General features: G+C 39.1%; 1 protein-coding gene across 2 annotated transcripts in view; it reads right to left on the bottom strand.

Moving 5' to 3' along the window:
* Nucleotides 1-20,312, bottom strand: part of pcdh15b (protocadherin-related 15b) — a 268,709-nt gene that overhangs the window by 64,104 nt on the left and 184,293 nt on the right. For both annotated transcript variants that reach the window (XM_057826514.1, XM_057826513.1), the window contains 4 exons: nucleotides 19,394-19,630; nucleotides 19,170-19,286; nucleotides 18,365-18,505; nucleotides 16,048-16,160 (listed from right to left, as the gene is read on the bottom strand). In XM_057826514.1, the coding sequence (XP_057682497.1) occupies nucleotides 16,048-16,160; nucleotides 18,365-18,505; nucleotides 19,170-19,286; nucleotides 19,394-19,630 (608 nt within the window). The remainder of the gene's footprint in view (nucleotides 1-16,047; nucleotides 16,161-18,364; nucleotides 18,506-19,169; nucleotides 19,287-19,393; nucleotides 19,631-20,312) is intronic.

Raw genomic sequence — 20,312 nt, 5'->3', positions numbered from 1 at the left:
TAGTTACCGGATTAATGTGTCAGATTCTTCCACTTACTGTAAGTAAATATTACTATTTGTTCGTATTGAGCCTATACATCTAAAAGTTGGTCATTTTCACCAAAATCAAGAAAAAATTTCTGTCAAATAATGTTTTGAACAATATTCTTGAATTAAGAACATTTCTGACGAACAAGTATTTCTTTTAAGATTAAATATACAAACTTTTTGCTTAAAATAGGTCTGTTAAGCTTATTTTCAGCTAGCTTTTTTTTCTTATTTCAAGAAATCTGACTGAGTAAAATCGATTTGAAGCACTGTAGCAGTAGCAAAATTAGTGGCGTGTTCCCCACCTCCACAACATTGATGTCTTTTTATATTACTTATTTTGGATGCTGCTGGCAGAAAAAAACGTATATCCCTCGTCTTTGAAGGGGAGGTGGGGCGGCATGTTGTATTTCTGTTGGGCTGTGAATGCGTGTGTGTGGGTGGGGGGGGGGGGGGGGTCAAGTCATCAGCCAATCAAACGTGCGTTTGAGGGGGGAAAAAATGGAATGGCACATTCAGCGAGTGAAAAGTGGTCAGTGTAAGTCTGAACATAATGAAAGTACTGTAATTCACTTAATAATGGTAGGATCAATTCTATCCTTACAACATATAGGAAAACAGTCTAAATGACCTATATATAACTGAAGTCATTATATAATGCGAATAGGGTTGCTTAAAAGTTGGTGAGGATAATCTGAGCATCCTGAAAAGTTGCTAGCGTTATCCCTACCGTCCCTATGCAAACCTACGCCCTTGGGTCCATCCATTTGAACTGGGAAGTTCCCCCCAAGTTTAAATGAATAAGATGTCTGAATGGCAGCCAATGAGTTAATCAAAAGCTCTTTGTCTCAGGATGCCACTTCATCAATCTTTGTCAGCATTTGCGGACCTTTGTCCCCAATTTCTAGTCGACACTTGACTGGCAAGACTCATCAGTTATTGGGGTCAGATTGCAATCAACGCAAGAACAAAAGCTACTAATGCACAATGTCCGACGATTAGGACCGCCGTTACGAATAGAAAGTCAGAAAACGTAGCGGCAATGGCGAGGGGGGGTGTGTCAGTATCAGCGGGGGCCCTTGAACCTTCTTGATGAGACCAGCGGGAGAGCGGGAGAATCCGGTACCTGCCATTTTCCTTTAGATAGTTTCAACAACAAGGTGCCCTTTCAAGTCTTGCTTCCTTTAACCCGTTTACCGGACTGTAAATTGCACATTTTTTCACGATTCATGAATTTTTTTGGTTCTTTTTTTTTTATACCGTTGTCATTTATTTTTGAATGTAAAAATAAGCAGGCTTTTGGTAACCGTTCGGGGAGGGTTGTAAAAGGGAACCTTAGACAGAAAGACTTGTAGTTAAAAGATAAATGTTACTATGAGTTATAAAAATTTGATATTCAAACTCTTAATATTTTTGTTTTTATAAAATTTGAAATATTAGTTTAACTAATAGGTTGCTATTGTTGTTGATGATGCAATGCACTCTGGGCGATGATGTCACTGGGCAGCGCTGCTGTACTTCCATAGTCACACTCGTTAGCTACATAAACATGTCTTCGGTTCTGCCCTTCCAATTTGAACCGGGGCGGAAAGGTGTTGAGCAGGACAGCACTGTCGATATTTCGCAAAGCGAGCAGCAAAAGCAATAAATGATGATCCAGCGGGATTCGAACGCGCATTTCCTGTGCAACAGATGAGCGTTTAAACCACAGGACTATACTTCCATATGATGTTAGGCAGACAAACGAAAAAACACAATGCAATGATGCAACTAGCAAGGAAGGAATATACAAACTGCCAAATGGCATTAAGCCAATATCTTGGCAAACCGCCTAGATATTGATCGGGATCAATAAGTTAAAAAAAACCTGAGGAAGAACCGTGGTGAGAAGTAGAAAAACAAAATTTAAAAAAAAACAAGGGAGTGATGCAAATAGCAGTGATGGACTTTACAAACTCAAATGGCAGCGAGTCAATATCTTTGCAAACCGCCTAGGATCGATTTCAAGACATTGCTGATGAGCTGGAATTAGATGCAGGTACGACATTGGGTCAACAATAACATAGGGATTGCCTAAAAGGGTTTATTGAACACACAAAAAAAACTCACGTTCGAAAAAAGGAGACACAAAAAGGGTCCGTGACAGTAGGTCGGGATCAATAAGTTAACCCTTTAAGGTCTGGGCCTATTTTGTCTGATTTTGCATGCCTTTGAAGTTGCCTTTATATTTCAAAGAAAGAATTGTTTACGATGGCCTGGTTTGGTCCCTTTTTTTGTGACACCTTGAACCTCATGTCCAAACTGTTGTTTCCTTCACTGACCAATTATAAATCATCATTTTGGGCCCAAAAAGACCAAAAATTCAAAAATCGTTTTGTCAAAATGTTTAATATTGATGTCCAATTGACAACCAAACATGCGTAACGAACCGTTTTGAAACTTTGTAATATTTATTCAAGATGTTAGGATGAACATTCAACCCAAAAAAATTAGAATAAATAGTCTTATATTTGACAATTCAACATAAACAACAGGTATAGCCATATGCGTTTTTTGCCTTTATACATGCTCTAGTCAAAACAGGTTGTATATGGCAGACCAAACAGTGAAGAACAGTGAAAAAATATATACCATCTAACACAAAACGTGTTTAGAGGCCATCTCTTTATGAGTTTAGGTATTGTGGCCCATCACTTGATGAAAACTATGTACACACAATCAAGTTTTTTGAACACACATTTATATACACAAATTGAGAAGACTGATTGTGGGGGTAAAAAATAAATATATGTAACATTGGGGGAAAAAAAGTATTTTCAAAAATATTTACAATAAACAAGTTAAATTTTTTTCAGCCATGCCACTCCGAAAAGCAGTTTCGTCCTGGAATTAGACACAGGGCTACATCACACAGCCCACACTTCCATGGGGGGTCGGTCCTCTTTCCACCCTTCCATTTTCATTTCACTTTACTTTCATTGTCACTATAAATGTACATGAAAAAAAAGTCAGTATTTATGAAAATAATAAAGTATAAAATAAAAATATATACAGCAATAAATAATAATGGAAATCTGTATGTATGACAATAGAAAGAATACCATAGCTGAATATGTGCTACATCCCTAATCTTCATATAGAAAGAAGAACACCACTAATTTTAAATTCCTGCCCGGGATACACACAGTGCAGGTACGACTTTGATCTGATATGCACATTTTATTATCATATACACAAACACACACTTATATTGCATCAAAATTAACTTTGTCTTGCAATATCAAAAGAAACTTTCAAAAGAAACTTTTTCAGCATTAAAAAAAAAAAAGTGAGTTGGCTTACCTCTGCTCGTCGATGGCGTCACCCACGTGTTCAATCCCGTCACTATCTTCACTCAAGGACTCTTCCGAAGAAGACGATGATGACGAATTTGGACCATCCTCTTCCTCAAGTTGATCAAAAAGCACAATTGCTTGCGCTAAATTTAGTTTTCCGTTCATTCTCAAAGTCACACAAAGTCGCTCGTTCGATCCAAACGGCCGTCGCTCGCCACCTCGCTGCTTCAGAACACTCCTCCCTCTCGTTCGGTGGAACCTCGCACGGCAGTTATATTTATAAAAAAAAAAAAACGCATTTTGTGCTTCCACTGTGACTTCGAAAGGGTTCGTTTGATTTGTGTGTTTTTTCATGGAGCTTCCATTTTGAAAAAGGACAAGAAATGATGGAAATATAGACATAAACAAATGATCCATGCAGCGTTTTAATGTTTTTTTGAGAGGACAATAAAACTATAAAACTTAAATGACAATATCTCACGTTTTAGTTGGTCGATTGACTTCAAATAATGAGAGTAAACCGCAACTTCCGCACTTTAAAACGAGACCAACCAACAGCATGTGGGTGACGTAATTAAAACGTGAGGGCGCTTCAAAGACGACGTGCGCTGAGGATGCGCCGGCGTGTCTTTGGACTCTCAAGGGTTAAAAAAAAAAAAACGAGGAAAAACCGTGGCGAGAGGTAGAAAAACAAAAAAAAACAACAAAAAACCCCCCCGAATATACGAATATACAAACTGTCAAATGGCAGCAAGTCAATATCTCGGCAAGCCGCCTAGGATCAGTTTAAAGACACTGCTGATGAGCTGGAATTAGATGTGGGTGTGACAAAATCATGCCAGTTGTCATCCTAGCTTTGCTTGCTACCTAACACTGTTCTTCCAGTCTAGGCCAAATGCGTCCAAAGTGTGCATTGCGCACGTAAAACATGGCGCCCTCCGTAGATCAAAATATGTACTAAATATAGATTTTTAAATCAATGGCAATAATATACGTGTTTCTAATAACAGGTTTTAGTAAAAGAGAAAAATTGTGGCTCATTGGAGCCTACAAGTACGAGGTTCCCTTTAAGATAGACAAAGTAATTCCATAAATCTGAACATCTGGCTACGCTAACGCGGTCGTAAGTAAGATGAGGATTTGCCAAAACGGCATGCTACCCAAATTTGCGTCATTGACCTAAAGTGCTGCAATGTTGTAGCTTGCTAAGCTAAAGGGCGCTTACATTAGCAGTAGCAGTAATGTGACTCTGCGAAATGCGACTGCAATGCTGTGGTTATGATGGAAGTTTGGCAACTACTCAATCCTGTTTTTTATCTTTAACACATTTTTTAAAATAGTTCGACTTAAAGTGCTTAAAATATGGTGCTTTTATTTGCTATATATGATGTAGTTTCTGAGTGACATTGGCTAGCTCTGAAGAGATGTCCTTCCTGTTTAGAAAGTTTTGATTGAAATTCAAACGCTAAGCGTGAAGAGAAACCAGTCAACACAATGTTCATGTCCTACTGTTGCTATCTCCTCGCCGTCCAGAGTGTCTTTACCTTGCTCTAGTGTGCACTTGAGTCAGACAGATAGTCTGACCGTTTGCTGCTTCTTTTCCTAGCACTCATTCCCATTATTAAAACTCAATTGTAGTGTCCTCGCCTATCTCTTCAGACTTGATTGACGTTCAGTCCCACCGTCTTTTAAGCTTCCCACTCCAGCACCAGTTCCGAGTCTATTGTCGGTCTTTTTTAAAACATCAGAGACTTTTCGAGACAGTGACAAACACTTTGAAATATCGGGTCTCAACACTGCCAAAGCAGTGTTTTCTCGTAGTATGTTAACTAGAAAGATGTTATTTTCGGATGTTTGATCCACCGATTCTTCCGTAAACTGCTCTGATTTCATGAACTAAATGGTCAGAGTACATGTAATAAACTAAGAAATATTTCTTTGTGACATCTTGATGAAAGATGTTAGTTCATCCTTAAATTGAGACTGAAGTGTTTAATTTATGTCCCAGAATCTTTTGTTAATCTATTGAAATTGCAACCGTCGCATTACATTTGCGATCTTCACACAAATATCTAACTCATTGGCTGCCATTCACAGCGGTTTACAATATTCGTTCATTCGTTGCCAGCCCATAGACTTTATAATGTATTGACATGACACATTCCCCATTCACTTCATTTATTAGCTGTCGGTCACATGCAGCGATGTAACACCGGATTTGGGTTGAAAAAGTACGAAAGCTGTACTGCATTGAAACAGGAAGGATTGTCTCAGGGGGGATTTGTTCGAGGATTCAAGGTAATTATTATATTTTTCGTATCAAGAGAAAAAAATCAGTGGGAAAAATTAGCCGCTACAGCATTGGCATTATTCTTCGCAATATTTACGTAACATAAATGCTACCTGCACGTTTTTTTTTTTTTTTTTTTTTTTTTTTTGCTTATAACCAAGAATCGAGACAGAAAAATGTCCATAGCTATAAAGAATTCAGGGATTTAAGCATTTATTCACAAGAATTTTCAACAGCAAAAGCTCTTTGTTTACATATGGCGGCAGCCTAATAGTTCGCAATATTTACGTAATCTAACTGCTACCTGCCCGTTTTTTTTTTTTGCTTTTAATTCAATTCAATTCAATTCAATTCAATTTTATTTGTATAGCCCTAAATCACAACAACAATGTCTCAAAGGGCTTTACAGAAATGAAGCAACAAAAATGAATACAGTTCAAGTTAACCAAAAATCGAGACTGTTTTACGTCCATATCGATAAAGAATTCAGGGATTTAAGCATTTATTCACAAGAATTTTCGCCAGAAAAGCTCTGTTTACTTTATGCCAGGCGGCCGCTTGCCTCATTCGCTAACATAGTAGCATTGTACTTTGTCAGTATACGTAAAATAAATGCTAACTGCACGGTTTCTTTGTTTTTAACCAAGAATCTAGACTGTTTTCCCTCCATATCTATGAAGAATTCAGGGATTTAAGCATTTATTCACAAGAATTTTCTCCAGAAAAGCTTCTTTTACGCCAGGTGACTGCTAGTCTAATTCGCTAACATAGTAGCATTGTACTTTGTGAATATATGTAAAATAAACGCTAACTGCGCGGTTTCTTTGCTTTTAACCAAGAATCAAGACTATTTTACCTCCATATCCATGAAGAATTCGGGGATTTAAGCATTTATCCACAAGACTTTTCGACATAAAATCTCCTGTTACGCCAGGCGGCCGTTAGCCTCATTCGCTAACATAGTAGCATTGTACTTTGTCAATATACATAAAATAAACGCTAACTGCACGGTCGGTTTCTATGCTGTTAACCAAGAATCAAGACTGTTTCATGTCCATATCTATGAATTTTAACCGGAAAAGCTCTGTTTAAACATGGCAGCCACCACAATGACTAACAGACTAGCATCGTACTTCGATATATTTACGTAAAATAAATGTTAATTGCAGTTTTTTTTTTTGCTTTTAACCAAGAATCGAGACTGTTTTACGTCCATATTTTTAAATAATTCAGGGATTTAAGCTTTTATTCACAACAATTTTCAACGTAAAAAGCTCTGTTTACATATGGCGGCCGCTGCATTGACTAACAGACCAGCATCGTACCATCGTATCATTATGAAGTCTGTAGGTTACCATTGAATCGGACGCGTAGTGGAAACCTTTCGAACATTTTCTATTCGTACATGACTACAATATTCTTCATTCTACATACATTGTGAGGCAATAACAAAATAGTAACGCACAGACATTAAGGAAACAAATCAGATTACTAGTTTGGAAAAATGAACGCGTTAGATTGCTCGTTACTGAAAGGAAGTAATCAGATTACAATAATGCGTGACAACACTGTTTATGAGGTTACATTTTATTAAATACCAGAATTAGCCACTTGCTTATAAAGGGTTAAAACGAGGGCTGTCAATTGGTTAAAATGTTTAATCGAGTTAATCACAGCTTAAAAATTAATCAGAATTAATCACAATTCCAACCATCTGTAAAATATGCCATATTTTTTTGTAAATTATTGTTGGAATGGAAAGAGAAGACACAAGATGGATATATACATTCAACATACTGTATAAAAGTACTGTATTTGTTTATTATAGCATTATTAACATTCTGTTAAAGCGATCCATGAATAGAAAGACTTTTAGTTCTTAAAAGATAAATGTTAGTACAAGTTATAGAAATTTTATATTAAAAACCCTCTTAATGTTTTCGTTTTAATAAAATGTGTAAAATTTTCAATCAAAAAATAAACTAGTAGCTCGCCATTGTTGATGTCAATAATTACACAATGCTCATGGTGCTGAAACCCATAAAATCAGTCACACCCAAGCGCCAGCAGAGGGCGACAAAACAGCAAAAAACACAAGTAACAAGTGGACATGACACTGTGCTGTCATTTTAATCTGTTTGAGCGGGGCATGTGCGTTAATTGCGTCAAATATTTTAACGTGATTAATTTAAAAAATTAATTACCGCCCGTTAACGCGATAATTTTGACAGTCCTAGTTAAAGCATACAACTTTTCTCATTAAAACATGAACCCCCAAAAATCCCAGCAATAAAACAGTACATACAAATCCGTAGTATGTGTCACGCTTGCTATAGGAGCGTCCTTGCACCTGCGCTATCAGTATGCAACACACGGCACGCACATGAATAGTTAACAGCGCCCACTGGCTATTAGCAGCGTGGGGATTAAGTGAACAAAGAATAAGCTGCCCTCTGAAAGATTATTTCAAACAACATTCGCGTGTGTTTTCGCGGCTCACGCGAGTACTGAAAACACGACTTCCCCCTCGCGCCGTCACAATGCCCCACAGCCTGTTACCGACTTAATGAATCTAATTATCACGCGTTGGCAAGAGTTACGAGCCAAATCACCTCGAAACATCAAAGCCGGGTGACTCGCGGGGAGTCGCGATGCCATCGCGAGTGGCAATCTGTTGCTTTGTCTCGTGCCATTACACAGATAGAGATAAACGCGCCAAAAGAAAGGGATAAACCTGGCCCGGTCGTGAACGTTCTGTTCAGGAATCTCTGCCCGGGGATTTTTTTTTAGTCGTTGTACATTGAGCGATGCATCTATTACTTCTGGCAAATTGATCCGGCGTTAATTCATTGCTACTCCACGGGTGCAATCCTTAATCTCACTCTTAGAACTGATAGAATGGCTGGGGAAAGGTAATCTGTTCTATCTGGTTCATCTAATTAAGGAAAAAGTGTTAAGTTGGATAACAATCTCAAACTCTTTAATGACCCACTGATCTCATTTAGATATTTTTTTTCCCAATGCAAACCAAAAAAAGACAGTCCTCACTAATGTAGTAATAGAACACCAGAAAGGGGTTAATGCCGACCACTCTTTCATCACTGTGTACAGTATTGGGGCGAGTAACGTTGAGCGTAATGACTGTTTTTATGCTTCACACTTGCTGCTATTGTGCCTCATACACCACACAACCCCAAAAGATAGCGCCTTTATTGAACAGAAAACACAGAAACATCACAATGGCAACCACCACTCATAGACTTCATAACCTATTGACATGACACGGGAAATGGGGCCGATTCGTACGGGGCATTTTCAAAAACTTCAAATTCAAATATTTACAAAACCAAAGCTGCTACTGACCTAAAACCAAAACAGGCACCTACCTCAGTCTCCATGAGCAGCGGCATCAAAAAATTCAAAGTCGTTCCCTTATAAAATACCGATGAATTATTTTTTATATACAGTTGTGGTCAAAAGTTTACATACACTTGTGAAGAACATAATGTCATGGCTCTCTTGAGTTTCCAGTTATTTCTACAGCTCTGATTTTTCTCCGATAGAGTGATTGGAACAGATACTTCTTTGTCACAAAAAACATTCATGAAGTTTGGTTCTTTTATGACTTTATTATGGGTTAACAGAAAAAGTGATCAAATCTGCTGGGTCAAAAATATACATACATGGATCTGAAAAAGCGAATCATTGACTTGAACAAGTCAGGAAAGTCACTTGGAGCCATTTCAAAGCAGCTGCAGGTCCCAAGAGCAACAGTGCAAACAATTGTTTGTAAGTATAAAGTGCATGGCACTGTTTTGTCACTGCCACGATCAGGAAGAAAACACAAGCTATCACCTGCTGCTGAGAGAAAATTGGTCAGGAGGGTGAAGATTCAACTGAGAATCACCAAAAAGCAGATCTCCCAAGAATTAGAAGCTGCTGGAACCCAGGTGTCAGTGTCCACAGTCAAGTATGTTTTGCATCTCCATGGACTGAGAGGCTGCCGTGCAAGAAGGAAGCCCTTGCTCCAAAAGCGGCACCTTGCTGATCACATGGACAAAGATAAGACCTTCTGGAGGAAAGTTCTGTGGTCAGACGAAACAAAAATCGAGCTGTTTGGCCACAATGCCCAGCATTAAGTTTGGAGGAGAAAAGGTGAGGCCTTTAACCCCAAGTACACCATGCCTACCGTCAAGCACGGTGGTGGTAGTATTATGCTGTGGGGCTGTTTCGCTGCCAATGGAACTGGTGCTTTACAGAGAGTAAATGGGATAATAAAGGAGGTTGATTACCTTCAAATTCTTCAAGATAACCTAACGTCATCAGCCCGAAGATTGGGTCTTGGGCGCAGTTGGGTGTTCCAACAGGACAATGACCCCAAACACACATCAAAAGTGGTAATGGAATGGCTAAATCAGGCTAGAATTAAGGTTTTCGAATGGCCTTCCCAAAGTCCTGACTTAAACCCCATTGAGAACTTGTGGACGATGCTGAAGAAACAAGTCCATGTCAGAAAGCCATCAAACTTAACTGAACTGCACCAATTCTGTCAAGAGGAGTGGTCAAAGATTCAACCAGAAGCTTGCCAGAAGCTTGTGGATGGCTACCAAAAGCGCCTCATTGAAGTGAAAATGGCCAAGGGACATGTTACCAAATATTAGCGCTGCTGTATGTCTATTTTTGACCCAGCAGATTTGATCACTTTTTTCTGTTCACCCATAACAAAGTCCAAACTTCATGAATGTTTTTTGTGACAAAGAAGTACCTGTTCCAATCACTCTATCAGAGAAAAATCAGAGTTGTAGAAATAACTGGAAACTCAAGAGAGTCATGACATTATGTTCTTCACAAGTGTATGTAAACTTTTGACCACAACTGTAAGTGTAACACAACTTAAAATGGCTATTAAAGTTTCAGATTTTACACTAGATGCACAAAAATCACCAAATTCAGAGATAATCACCTATATTTTAAGGATCAATAGAAATATTTAACATATATAAGTTTGTGACCAAAATAGCAAGTTATGTTCACAGCTAATAAATCACTCAATTTAAAATCTGAAACTTAATACTTGAGGAAAACATGCAGAATCAATTATAAATAATATGTAAATAGATTATTAATAAATTCTTTATACAATCACAACTTATTATAGAATAGAATAGCCCTTTATTATCATTATACACTATATGCTGTTAGCGAATGAGGCTAGCGGCCACCTGGTGTAACAGGAGCTTTTCTGGCAAAAATTCTTGTGAATAAATGCTTAAATCCCCGAATTCTTTATAGACCCTACTCACCAACGTCACAGAATGACGTGTCGCTGTATCCGGCCGCCATATTGTCAGTCTCTGTTTAGCCCTATTCTCAATGGTTTCAATTAGTCGTTCAGTTTATAGAGCAATTCATGGAAGCCCCGGTGCTTTCAGACGCTGTAAACTCATTGGATGCGTTGCATAAAAGGCGTTATGTGGAAAAGCTTCAGTCTGTCCATTCGCCAGATCCATATTTGATGCCTAAATCGATATTTTTCGACCCACTGTCTTCGCCCTCTCTGCCTGACATCTGCTACCCTGATATCTACAACTATCTTGTCCACATAAAATCAGCCTATTCTCACAAAAGTTTGAAAAACTTTAAGAGCAGCACTCTAAGCAACATTACCCCGTGTGACCCTTTACTTCCAATTTTCTAAAATGGCGACAATCAATAAAAAAAAAAAAAGTTGACTGCGATGGCCGACGCTTGTAGGATAGGTGGATATTGGACTATTTCTTCAATAAAACACGCAACTGTGTCTGCCTCATTTGCAAAGAGACAGTCGCTGTTTTCAAAGAGTTCGATGTGACGCGATAATAACAAGACACGCTGACATGTACGACAACATTACAGGGAAGATACGCAGCGAGAAATTATAGCAACTTGAAGCTCGTTTATTTTTTCACAGCAGCAGTATTTCGCAAGAGTCCGAGTGTCGAAAGAGAAAGCCACAAAGACGAGACTGTTGAAATTATGAATTAAAAAAAAAAATAAAGCAAATGTGACACACAGAAGGGCTTGCTAAAATTTGTTTAAATATATTGTTCTATGTAAATCAGCCAAGGTAGCCCCCCGCATTTTTACCACACCAAATCTGGCCCCCTTTGCAAAAGGTTTGGACACACCTGTTTAACTGATGATCCGTAGACGAGGCCAGCTTCTTTCACTTGGTACCAGCTAAATATCATTCAAAATGTAATGATGGTGGAAGAAATAAGCATCTTGAATTTGAAACTGTATGTTGTCGGCGATTAGCCTTGCAATGATCTTAATTGTGGTTGTCAGCCCAAAACCCTCTAAATATATATTAAATGCATCTTACCAGATATAAAATGACTACTACATAATCCGTGTTAATCGTTTGCAGCCCAGTTTTCTCGTCGAATTGCAGCAGTCCATCTCGCTCTTCTCTCGGGGTCTCTCGGAATACGGTAGAACTTCAAGTCTCTCCGTCTATCTTCTCTGTTATTGCAACCAACCGCCACACACGCCTTCACCATTTTGATTATTAATGTTAACAAGCAGAAAAACACGCCATAATAGGAGGAATTTACGTCGCGGTAATGCATCAACACGACGAGTAGACGGACAATATGGCGCGGAGGCGTGGTTGTGACGTCATGTGAGTAGGGTCTATAGATAATAATCTAAAACAGTCTCGATTCTTTGTTAAAAGAGCAAATAACTGGGCAGTTAGCATTTATTTTACGTAAATATGTCGAAGTACGATGCTAGTGTGTTAGTGAGTGTAGCGCCTGCCATATGTGAACAGAGCTTTTCAGTGAAAATTATTGTGAATGAAAGCTTAAATCCCTGAATTATTTAAAAATATGGACGTAAAACAGTCTCGATTCTTGGTTAAAAGCAAAAAAAAACCGAAACCTGCAATTAGCATTTATTTTACGTAAATATATCAAAGTACGATGAAAGTCTGTTAGTCAATGTAGTGGCTGCCATGTTTAAACAGCCTCGATTCTTTGGTAAAAGGGCAAAAAAACGGGCAGTTAGCATTTATTTTATGTAAATATGTCGAAGTACGATGCTAGTCTGTTAGTCAATGTGGTGGCCGCCATGTTTAAACAGCTTTTCCGGTTAAAATTCTTGTGAATAAATGCTTAAATCACCAAATTCTCGATTCTTTGTTAAAAGAGCAAAAAACCAGGCAGTTAACATTTATTTTACGTAAATATGTCGAAGTACGATGCTAGTCTGTCAGTCAATGTGGCGGCCGTCATATGTAAACAGAGCTTTTCGGTGAAAATTATTGTGAATGAAAGCTTAAATCCCTGAATTATTTAAAAATATGGACGTAAAACAGTCTCGATTCTTGTTTAAAAGCAAAAAAAAAAACGAAACCTGCCATTAGCATTTATTTTACGTAAATATATCAAAGTACGATGAAAGTCTGTTGGTCAATGTAGTGGCTGCCATGTTTAAACAGCCTCGATTCTTTGGTAAAAGGGCAAAAAAACGGGCAGTTAGCATTTATTTCATGTAAATATGTCGAAGTACGATGCTAGTCTGTTAGTCAATGTGGTGGCCGCCATGTTTAAACAGAGCTTTTCCGGTTAAAATTCTTGTGAATAAATGCTTAAATCACCAAATTCTCGATTCTTTGTTAAAAGAGCAAAAAAACCAGGCAGTTAAAATTTATTTTACGTAAATATGTCGAAGTACGATGCTAGTCTGTCAGTCAATGTGGCGGCCGTCATATGTAAACAGATCTTTTCCAGTGAAACTTCCTGTGAATAAATGCTTATATCCCTGAAGTCTTTATAGATATCGGTGTATGTTTTCCTGCCATTGAAAATGAATGGGAAATTTGGATGGAGAGGGCTGTCAATGGCATCCCATTAGAAATGAATGCGACAGTTTTTGGTGAATTTTGGAGAAATCGTACGTTTTTGGCAAATTCTATATCCAACTTTTATGCTCCTTACCGTCCTGGTATTTTTGATGTGTAAAATATGTTATTTGGTCAAAAATTATAGGACTAGCTAATTTTGAATATTAAAAAAAAACGTGGTTAGGGTATGAAGGGATCATTTTAGCACATTTTAGATTTTCCTTCCTGGGTTTTAAGTTTGCAATTAGTAATATGCAATGTTGGGCAATTCCACACCTACTCATTTTGAAAGCAACTCTAGTTGTTCTATCACTGTCAATGGCAGCCAAAGAGTTGCCGTGAACAGCCAGCTTAAGGGAATTTCTTACTCGAGGTAGCGAAAAGAAGCGAGATCAATGTCTTTGCTGCCGCAGCACTGTGAGGAGCAGAGACTGCGGCTGATAAACGTAGGCGGGAAATGAGAGGCTGTCATATAATTGAAAAAGAAAGCAGTGTCAATATATGTTAGATGTGCGAATGGAACACGCCGAGGAGGAAATTGTCTGAAATCGCAACCCTTCGCTCACCATTTCCTTCAAAATACCAAAAAAAAAAAAAAAAGCCTTTGTGCTAGTGTCGCACACGAATATAGAAGTGTTCATGTTGGTTTAAGTTTTTCAATGAAAGGCTGTGTCTCATATTTTTGAATGTTCTGTACTAGTCTGAAATTCTCCAAATTTTCATTCATCTCAGGGAGCTGCAATTTTGGCTAATATCCCAACATTGTTACAACCTACCAACTATGCGTGCCAAACCTGGAGAACAGTAGCTTTGCGAACAAAACCACACAATCCAAAACCAAGACCAGAAATGATGCTGCCTTCGTGTCATGTCATGATTATGGTAAATACCACTTGAAAACAAGAAACTGCAATTTCTGGAGGAATAACGATGGGGTTTTGCTGTGGTAAATACAGATCTATCAGGTCACTTCCCGCTGATTTGGGCACATTTTGGGGACACGTTCTGTTACATGGCTCTCAGTAGCATGAACTTACTTGGGCACCAGTTGAATGTCAATGGACTGTAATGGTAAGTTTTGGGTCAAAAATCACTAGAACCAATGTTTTCCTGCCATTGAAAATGAATGGGAAATTTGGACGAACATGGCCGTCAATGGTATCCCAGACTGTCTGAATGGGACAAGTCGCATAGACTTCGATCATAGACTTCACTATCAATTGACGGACACGGGGAACGGGGCCGATCCGTAGGGGGCCTGTTTTCAAAAACTTTCAAATTAAAATATTTTCAAAACCAAAGCCGCTAGCGACCTTACACCGAAACAGACACCTCTATTAGGCATATATGAGTCTCCATGAGCAGCGACATAAAAAAATTCAAAGTCTTTCCCTAATAAAATCCCGATTAATTATTTTTTATACAAGTATAACAAAACTTAAAATTGCTATAAAATTCTCAAATTTTATGCTACATGCACAAAAATCACCAAATGCAGAGATAATCACATATAATTTCAGGATCAATAGCAATATTTAACGCATACAAGTTTTTGCCCAAAATAGCAAACAACAATGGTATGGTGTTCTTCGGATGCAATTCAGTATTCTTTCTCCTCCAATCACGAGAACCTGTGTTTCTACCAAAATGTTCTATTTTGGTATCATTTGACCATGACACATTCTCCCAGTCCTCTTCTGGATCATCCAAATGCTCTCTAGCGAACCGCAGACGGGCCTGGACGTGTACTGGCTTCAGCAGGGGGACACTTCTGGCAGTGCAGGATTTGAGTCCCTGGCGGCGCATTGTGTTACTGATAGTAGCCTTTGTTACTGCGGTCCCAGCTCTCTGTAGGTCATTCATTAGGTCCCCCCGCGTGGTTCTGGGATTTTTGCTCACCGTTCTTGTTATCATTTTGACGCCACGGGGTGAGATCTTGCATGGAGCCCCAGATCGTCGGAGATTATCAGTGGTCTTGTATGTCTTCCATTTTCTAATAATTGCTCCCACAGTTGATTTCTTTACACCAAGCGTTTTACCTATTGCAGATTCAGTCTTCCCAGCCTGGTGCAGGTCTATTTTGTCTCTGGTGTCCTTCGACAGCTCTTTGGTCTTGGCCATAGTGGAGTTTGGAGTGTGACTGACTGAGGTTGTGGACAGGTGTCTTTTATACCGATAATGAGTTAAAACAGGTGCCATTAATACAGGTAACGAGTGGAGTCTCGTTAGACCTCGTTAGAAGAAATTAGACCGCTTTGACAGCCAGAAATCTTGCTTGTTTGTAGGTGCCCAAATACTTATTTTCCACTATAATTTGAAAATAAATTCTTTAAAAATCAAACAATGTGATTTTCAGTTGTTGTTTTTTCACATTCTGTCTCTCATGGTTGAGATTTACCCATGTTGACAATTACAGGCCTTTCTAATCTTTTCAAGTACCAGAACTTGCACAATTGGTGGTTGACTAAATACGTATTTGCCCCACTGTAAACTTGATTATTAATTACCTGTATTCCTCCTGAGTAAAGATGGGGATGATGGAGGGCTGTAGGACGGTGATCTCCACGAGCGTTTGGTTCTCTTTCACGGGTTCGCCGTCATCGTAGGCCACCACAACCAGCTGGAAAAAATGGAAATGGTCTCTGTTTTTATCAACACACTGGTTGCCATTGACAGAAATAAACGTCCAGTCAATTTTGATCGGGAGCGAAACATGATCATTTAATGCCAACCATAGCAATTAAAATGAATCTGACGTCTATTGCCGTCAATGGGAGAGAATGAGTTAAACACACTAATTGGGTAATTTCAAATGAACAAAAACGTCACACAAAGATTTGTTCCTCAGTCGATATTTTAACCAACAATTGGCCAATTTTCCAGCTGTTGGTACGTTTTGGAAGCGCCGAGATAAAATTGGAGCTCTTGTGAGAATTTTCAACGTGTGTCGCGTTAATTAAAGCTCAGTGATAAGATGAAATGTTCAGAGTTACAGTTGGGAAAAGGTCATTTGGAATCTGATAAGCTACATTTGGTCAGGAAATGAAAATACGGTAATATTCTAATGGGCCACGTCTGATAGTTTTTCTGCCATTGATGGTCATAGGTGTCCTAATTCATTTGGACTGGGAGGGGCGAATGAACGAATAGTAATGGCGCTGAAAGGATGAGCATTCCCAGCTAGTCGTCTCAGTTGAAATGCATTGGAAATCTATTGTTGTAATTTTAAAGATAATTTTGAGTCACTTTTCATTTTTTGGGGTGCTTACAGGCCATAGACTTCACAATCAGTTGACGAGACAGCTCCTACAGACATTGAGCCACGGCTTCCCGTAGGGGGCCGGGCCAGGCAGAGCGTCATGAGAGCTATTACTGCAATAAACTCAAACATACGCTGCGTTATAATGCCAGATTTAGGTGAAAACAAGACGAAAGTTTTAGTGCATACCCTGCTGGCCAAAAGTATTGGCACCCCTGCAATTTTTTCAGATAATGCTCGTTTTCTCCCAGACCATGATTCCAATTGCGAATGCTTTGGTAGTAATATCTCCATTTATTTTGTTTGCAATGAAAAAACACAAAAGAAAATGAATAAAAAAAATTAAATCATTGTCATTTTACATAAAACTACAAAAATGGGCCGGAAAAAAGTATTGGCACCTTCAGCCTAGTACTTGGTTGCACAAACTTGAGACAAAATAACTCTGAACAACCGCTTCCAGTATCCATCAATGAGGTTCTTACATTGCTCTCCTGGAATTTTAGACCATTCTTCTTTGGCCAACTGCTCCAGCTCTCTGCGATTTGAAGGGTGCCTTCTCCAAACTGCCATTTTCAGATCCCTCCACAGGTGTTCTATGGGATTTAGGTCTGGACTCAATGCTGGCCACTTTAGAAGTCTCCGGTGCTTTCTCTCAAACCCTTTTCTAGTGCTTTTTGAAGTGTGTTTTGGGTCATTTTCCTGCTGGAAGACCCATGACCTCAGGGACAAACATCAGGGAACCTCCGCCATGATTCACTGTGGGGACCGTGTTCTTTTATACTTAGCGGGGGAACGAGCTGTTACTTGCTCTCCGAAGACAATCGACAACCCCGCCGCCGTGTGACATATTCCGGGCTAGTTTTGTGTGATTTTTCGCTTTCAAAAGCGAAAATAAGACTTTGAGACATCACACGGTTCGGGTTAGCATGTCGGCTAGCTGTCACGCCTCTTGGTTCCAAAGCCGGGGAAGGGAAATGACAAAAGCCCGACTTAGGTGGCATAAAATGTCGTTCGGGAGGTGCGACAGTAAAGGTGAAGTCCACAGTTTTGACCATTATGGAGTAATTTTGCCATGTCGTACTGAATACATGCATTTTATTATTTCATATTCCATTTTGCACAAGACTGTTATTTGTCATGACCATACCATTTATTTAGCTATTGGGGAAAAATACTTGGATAAAAAGAATATCCTGTAAAAGTATTGGAGTAGAGAGACTGAAACAATGACATTTTGCGGCTCAATTTGTCGCATTTTCCTCGTTCTGAATAATTCCCCCTCAATGGGCTGGATAGTAAAGCAGATGAAACCATTCTTATACATCCTATAATGGTAGGCGTGGCTAACCTGGCAGATTAAAAGACTAATTTCTCGTCATCTGCGCTTTGCCTAATTGTTGTTCATAGTCGAATCGTCTCAAAATATGATTCTAATTCACATAATAATGCTATTTAAGACTTTTTTTTTTCTGTCGTACGCACTTTAAATGACCAAAAATTGCCACGTGTCCTAGAAAGGGTTATAATGGGGTAATAAAAAATAATGAGGTTTCGATACTCACACTGAATTTGAGGTTGGGCTCCTCATTGAGGTTGACTCTTGTGACGACATTTCCTGAGTATTCCTCCACGTCAAATATACTAGCAGAATAGGAATAAGGCTCTTGGTCCACTTTGTAGCGCACCTGACCAGCTGGCGTTCCCTGCAGTGATGATGATAATTTTACATGTAAATTACCCCCAGGTTGTCGATCTCTTCCCAGTTTCCATAGCAAAAACCGACCTTATCATAATCATTTCACGCTGATACTCAGTTTCTTCCTGGAGAATAAGTAGTCGTAAATGTCTTTGTTATCCTGGAGTTGAATCATCATGTACTGTTTCCATGCATTCTACACGCAGTTTAAGTAAAGTGTGAGTAAACTGCAAATTTTCAAATGTTTCCAAAGCGGGTGTTCGCTCGGTAACAGCCGCTCTGTGATTTTACAACCAGGCGGAAAAGTGAGCAAGTGCTTAAACCGTCTGTCATAAGCGGCGATGAAAGTCTGCCGAGTCAGCAGAAGTTTACAAGGCAATTGAAGAGCTGGAGTGCAGAAATGATATACAGTATATGTTTTTAAGGGAGCGGTAAGGGTGCGTATCTCTAGATTTTGTATCGATTGAGGAGCTTGCTATCGATATGCTCGTATCTCTTGCCTTCACGAACAGATATCCGGTCACAACTCGAGTAAAAGCTCAGCTGAGATACTAAGAAGTGGTACCCTGGGAGCCCGAGAAAGTCAAACGCGTTGAAAGTGCACATCGGATAACAATCTTTCCCATGCGAGCCGCAGCTCGGTTGAATAACAGCCAGCAGGAGAAGCTCACCGCGGGGTCAGAGTCGTTGGCCGTCACCGTGGTTACGATAGTCCCCTTGATAGCGTTGGGGGCAACCATGCCACGGTACATTGGCTGGCTGAAGACTGGAGCAAAGTCATTCACGTCCTAAGAAGGAATGAAAAAAACGCTATTTTAGTACTGGTAATGTGTCAGCCTATTACCGTACCGCTGATTAAGAATTCACAGTTTGGAAGCAGAACAAAAAAACGTACCGTGATGGTGACGGTAACAGAAGCCAGGCCTGGTGGCATGGTCCCCTCAGTGTCCAGAGCTTCCACGGTGAATGTGTATGAGGAATTGGAAGCGGTCAAGGCCTCAAAGTCCAGAACTTTCCGCACGGATAACTCTCCCGTGATTGGGTCGACGCGAAAAAGCTGGCGAATTTTTTTGCTGGAGCTGTCATTTCTGATGCGATAAGTGAGGTTTGAGCCCAGATCGGCGTCAATGGCCTAAATTGGAAAAATAAATGTTGAGCTAAACAGGTCCTTGGAGTCTTTAATTTCTATTTTTTTGTTGTAATTTTTTGTAAACTCTGTGGCTGCCATAAAAATTGGAAGTTTTTTTTTTTTTTTTTTTAATTAATAAATTTTTCTATAAACTGTATATTCAATATATAACAAATAATGACGGTTTTTTAAATATTCTAATAATTAATATGATTGATGATAAAAAATCTAAACAATATACATTGCCCTCCATAGTTATTGGATTCATAATAATTATGTGTTTTTTAGCTTCTAATATATATATTTTTTTCAAAATAATATGGGACCTTAATGGAAAAAAAGAGAAAAATCTGACCTTCAATACAAGTACATTTATTCAATGGGGAAAAAAAATCCCACATAAAGAAATAATTATTTGACATCAAATAATGTGTGTCACAATTATTAGCACCCCTGGTGTTAATACTGTGTACAACCCTCTTTTGCCAACAAAACAGCACCTAATCTTCTCCTATAATGTTTTACAAGATGGGAAAAGACAGAAAGGGACCTTCAGCCATTCCCCTTTGCAGAATCTCTCTAAATCATCCAGAGACCTGGGTCCTCTCCTCTGTACTCTTTTCTTCAGCTCACCCCACAGGTTTTCAATGGGGTTGAGGTCTGGGGACCGAGATGGCCATGGGAG

Source organism: Corythoichthys intestinalis, chromosome 21 (assembly GCF_030265065.1).
Source record: "Corythoichthys intestinalis isolate RoL2023-P3 chromosome 21, ASM3026506v1, whole genome shotgun sequence".
NCBI lineage: Eukaryota > Metazoa > Chordata > Actinopteri > Syngnathiformes > Syngnathidae > Corythoichthys > Corythoichthys intestinalis.
This window is presented reverse-complemented; position numbering and strand designations above follow the sequence as displayed.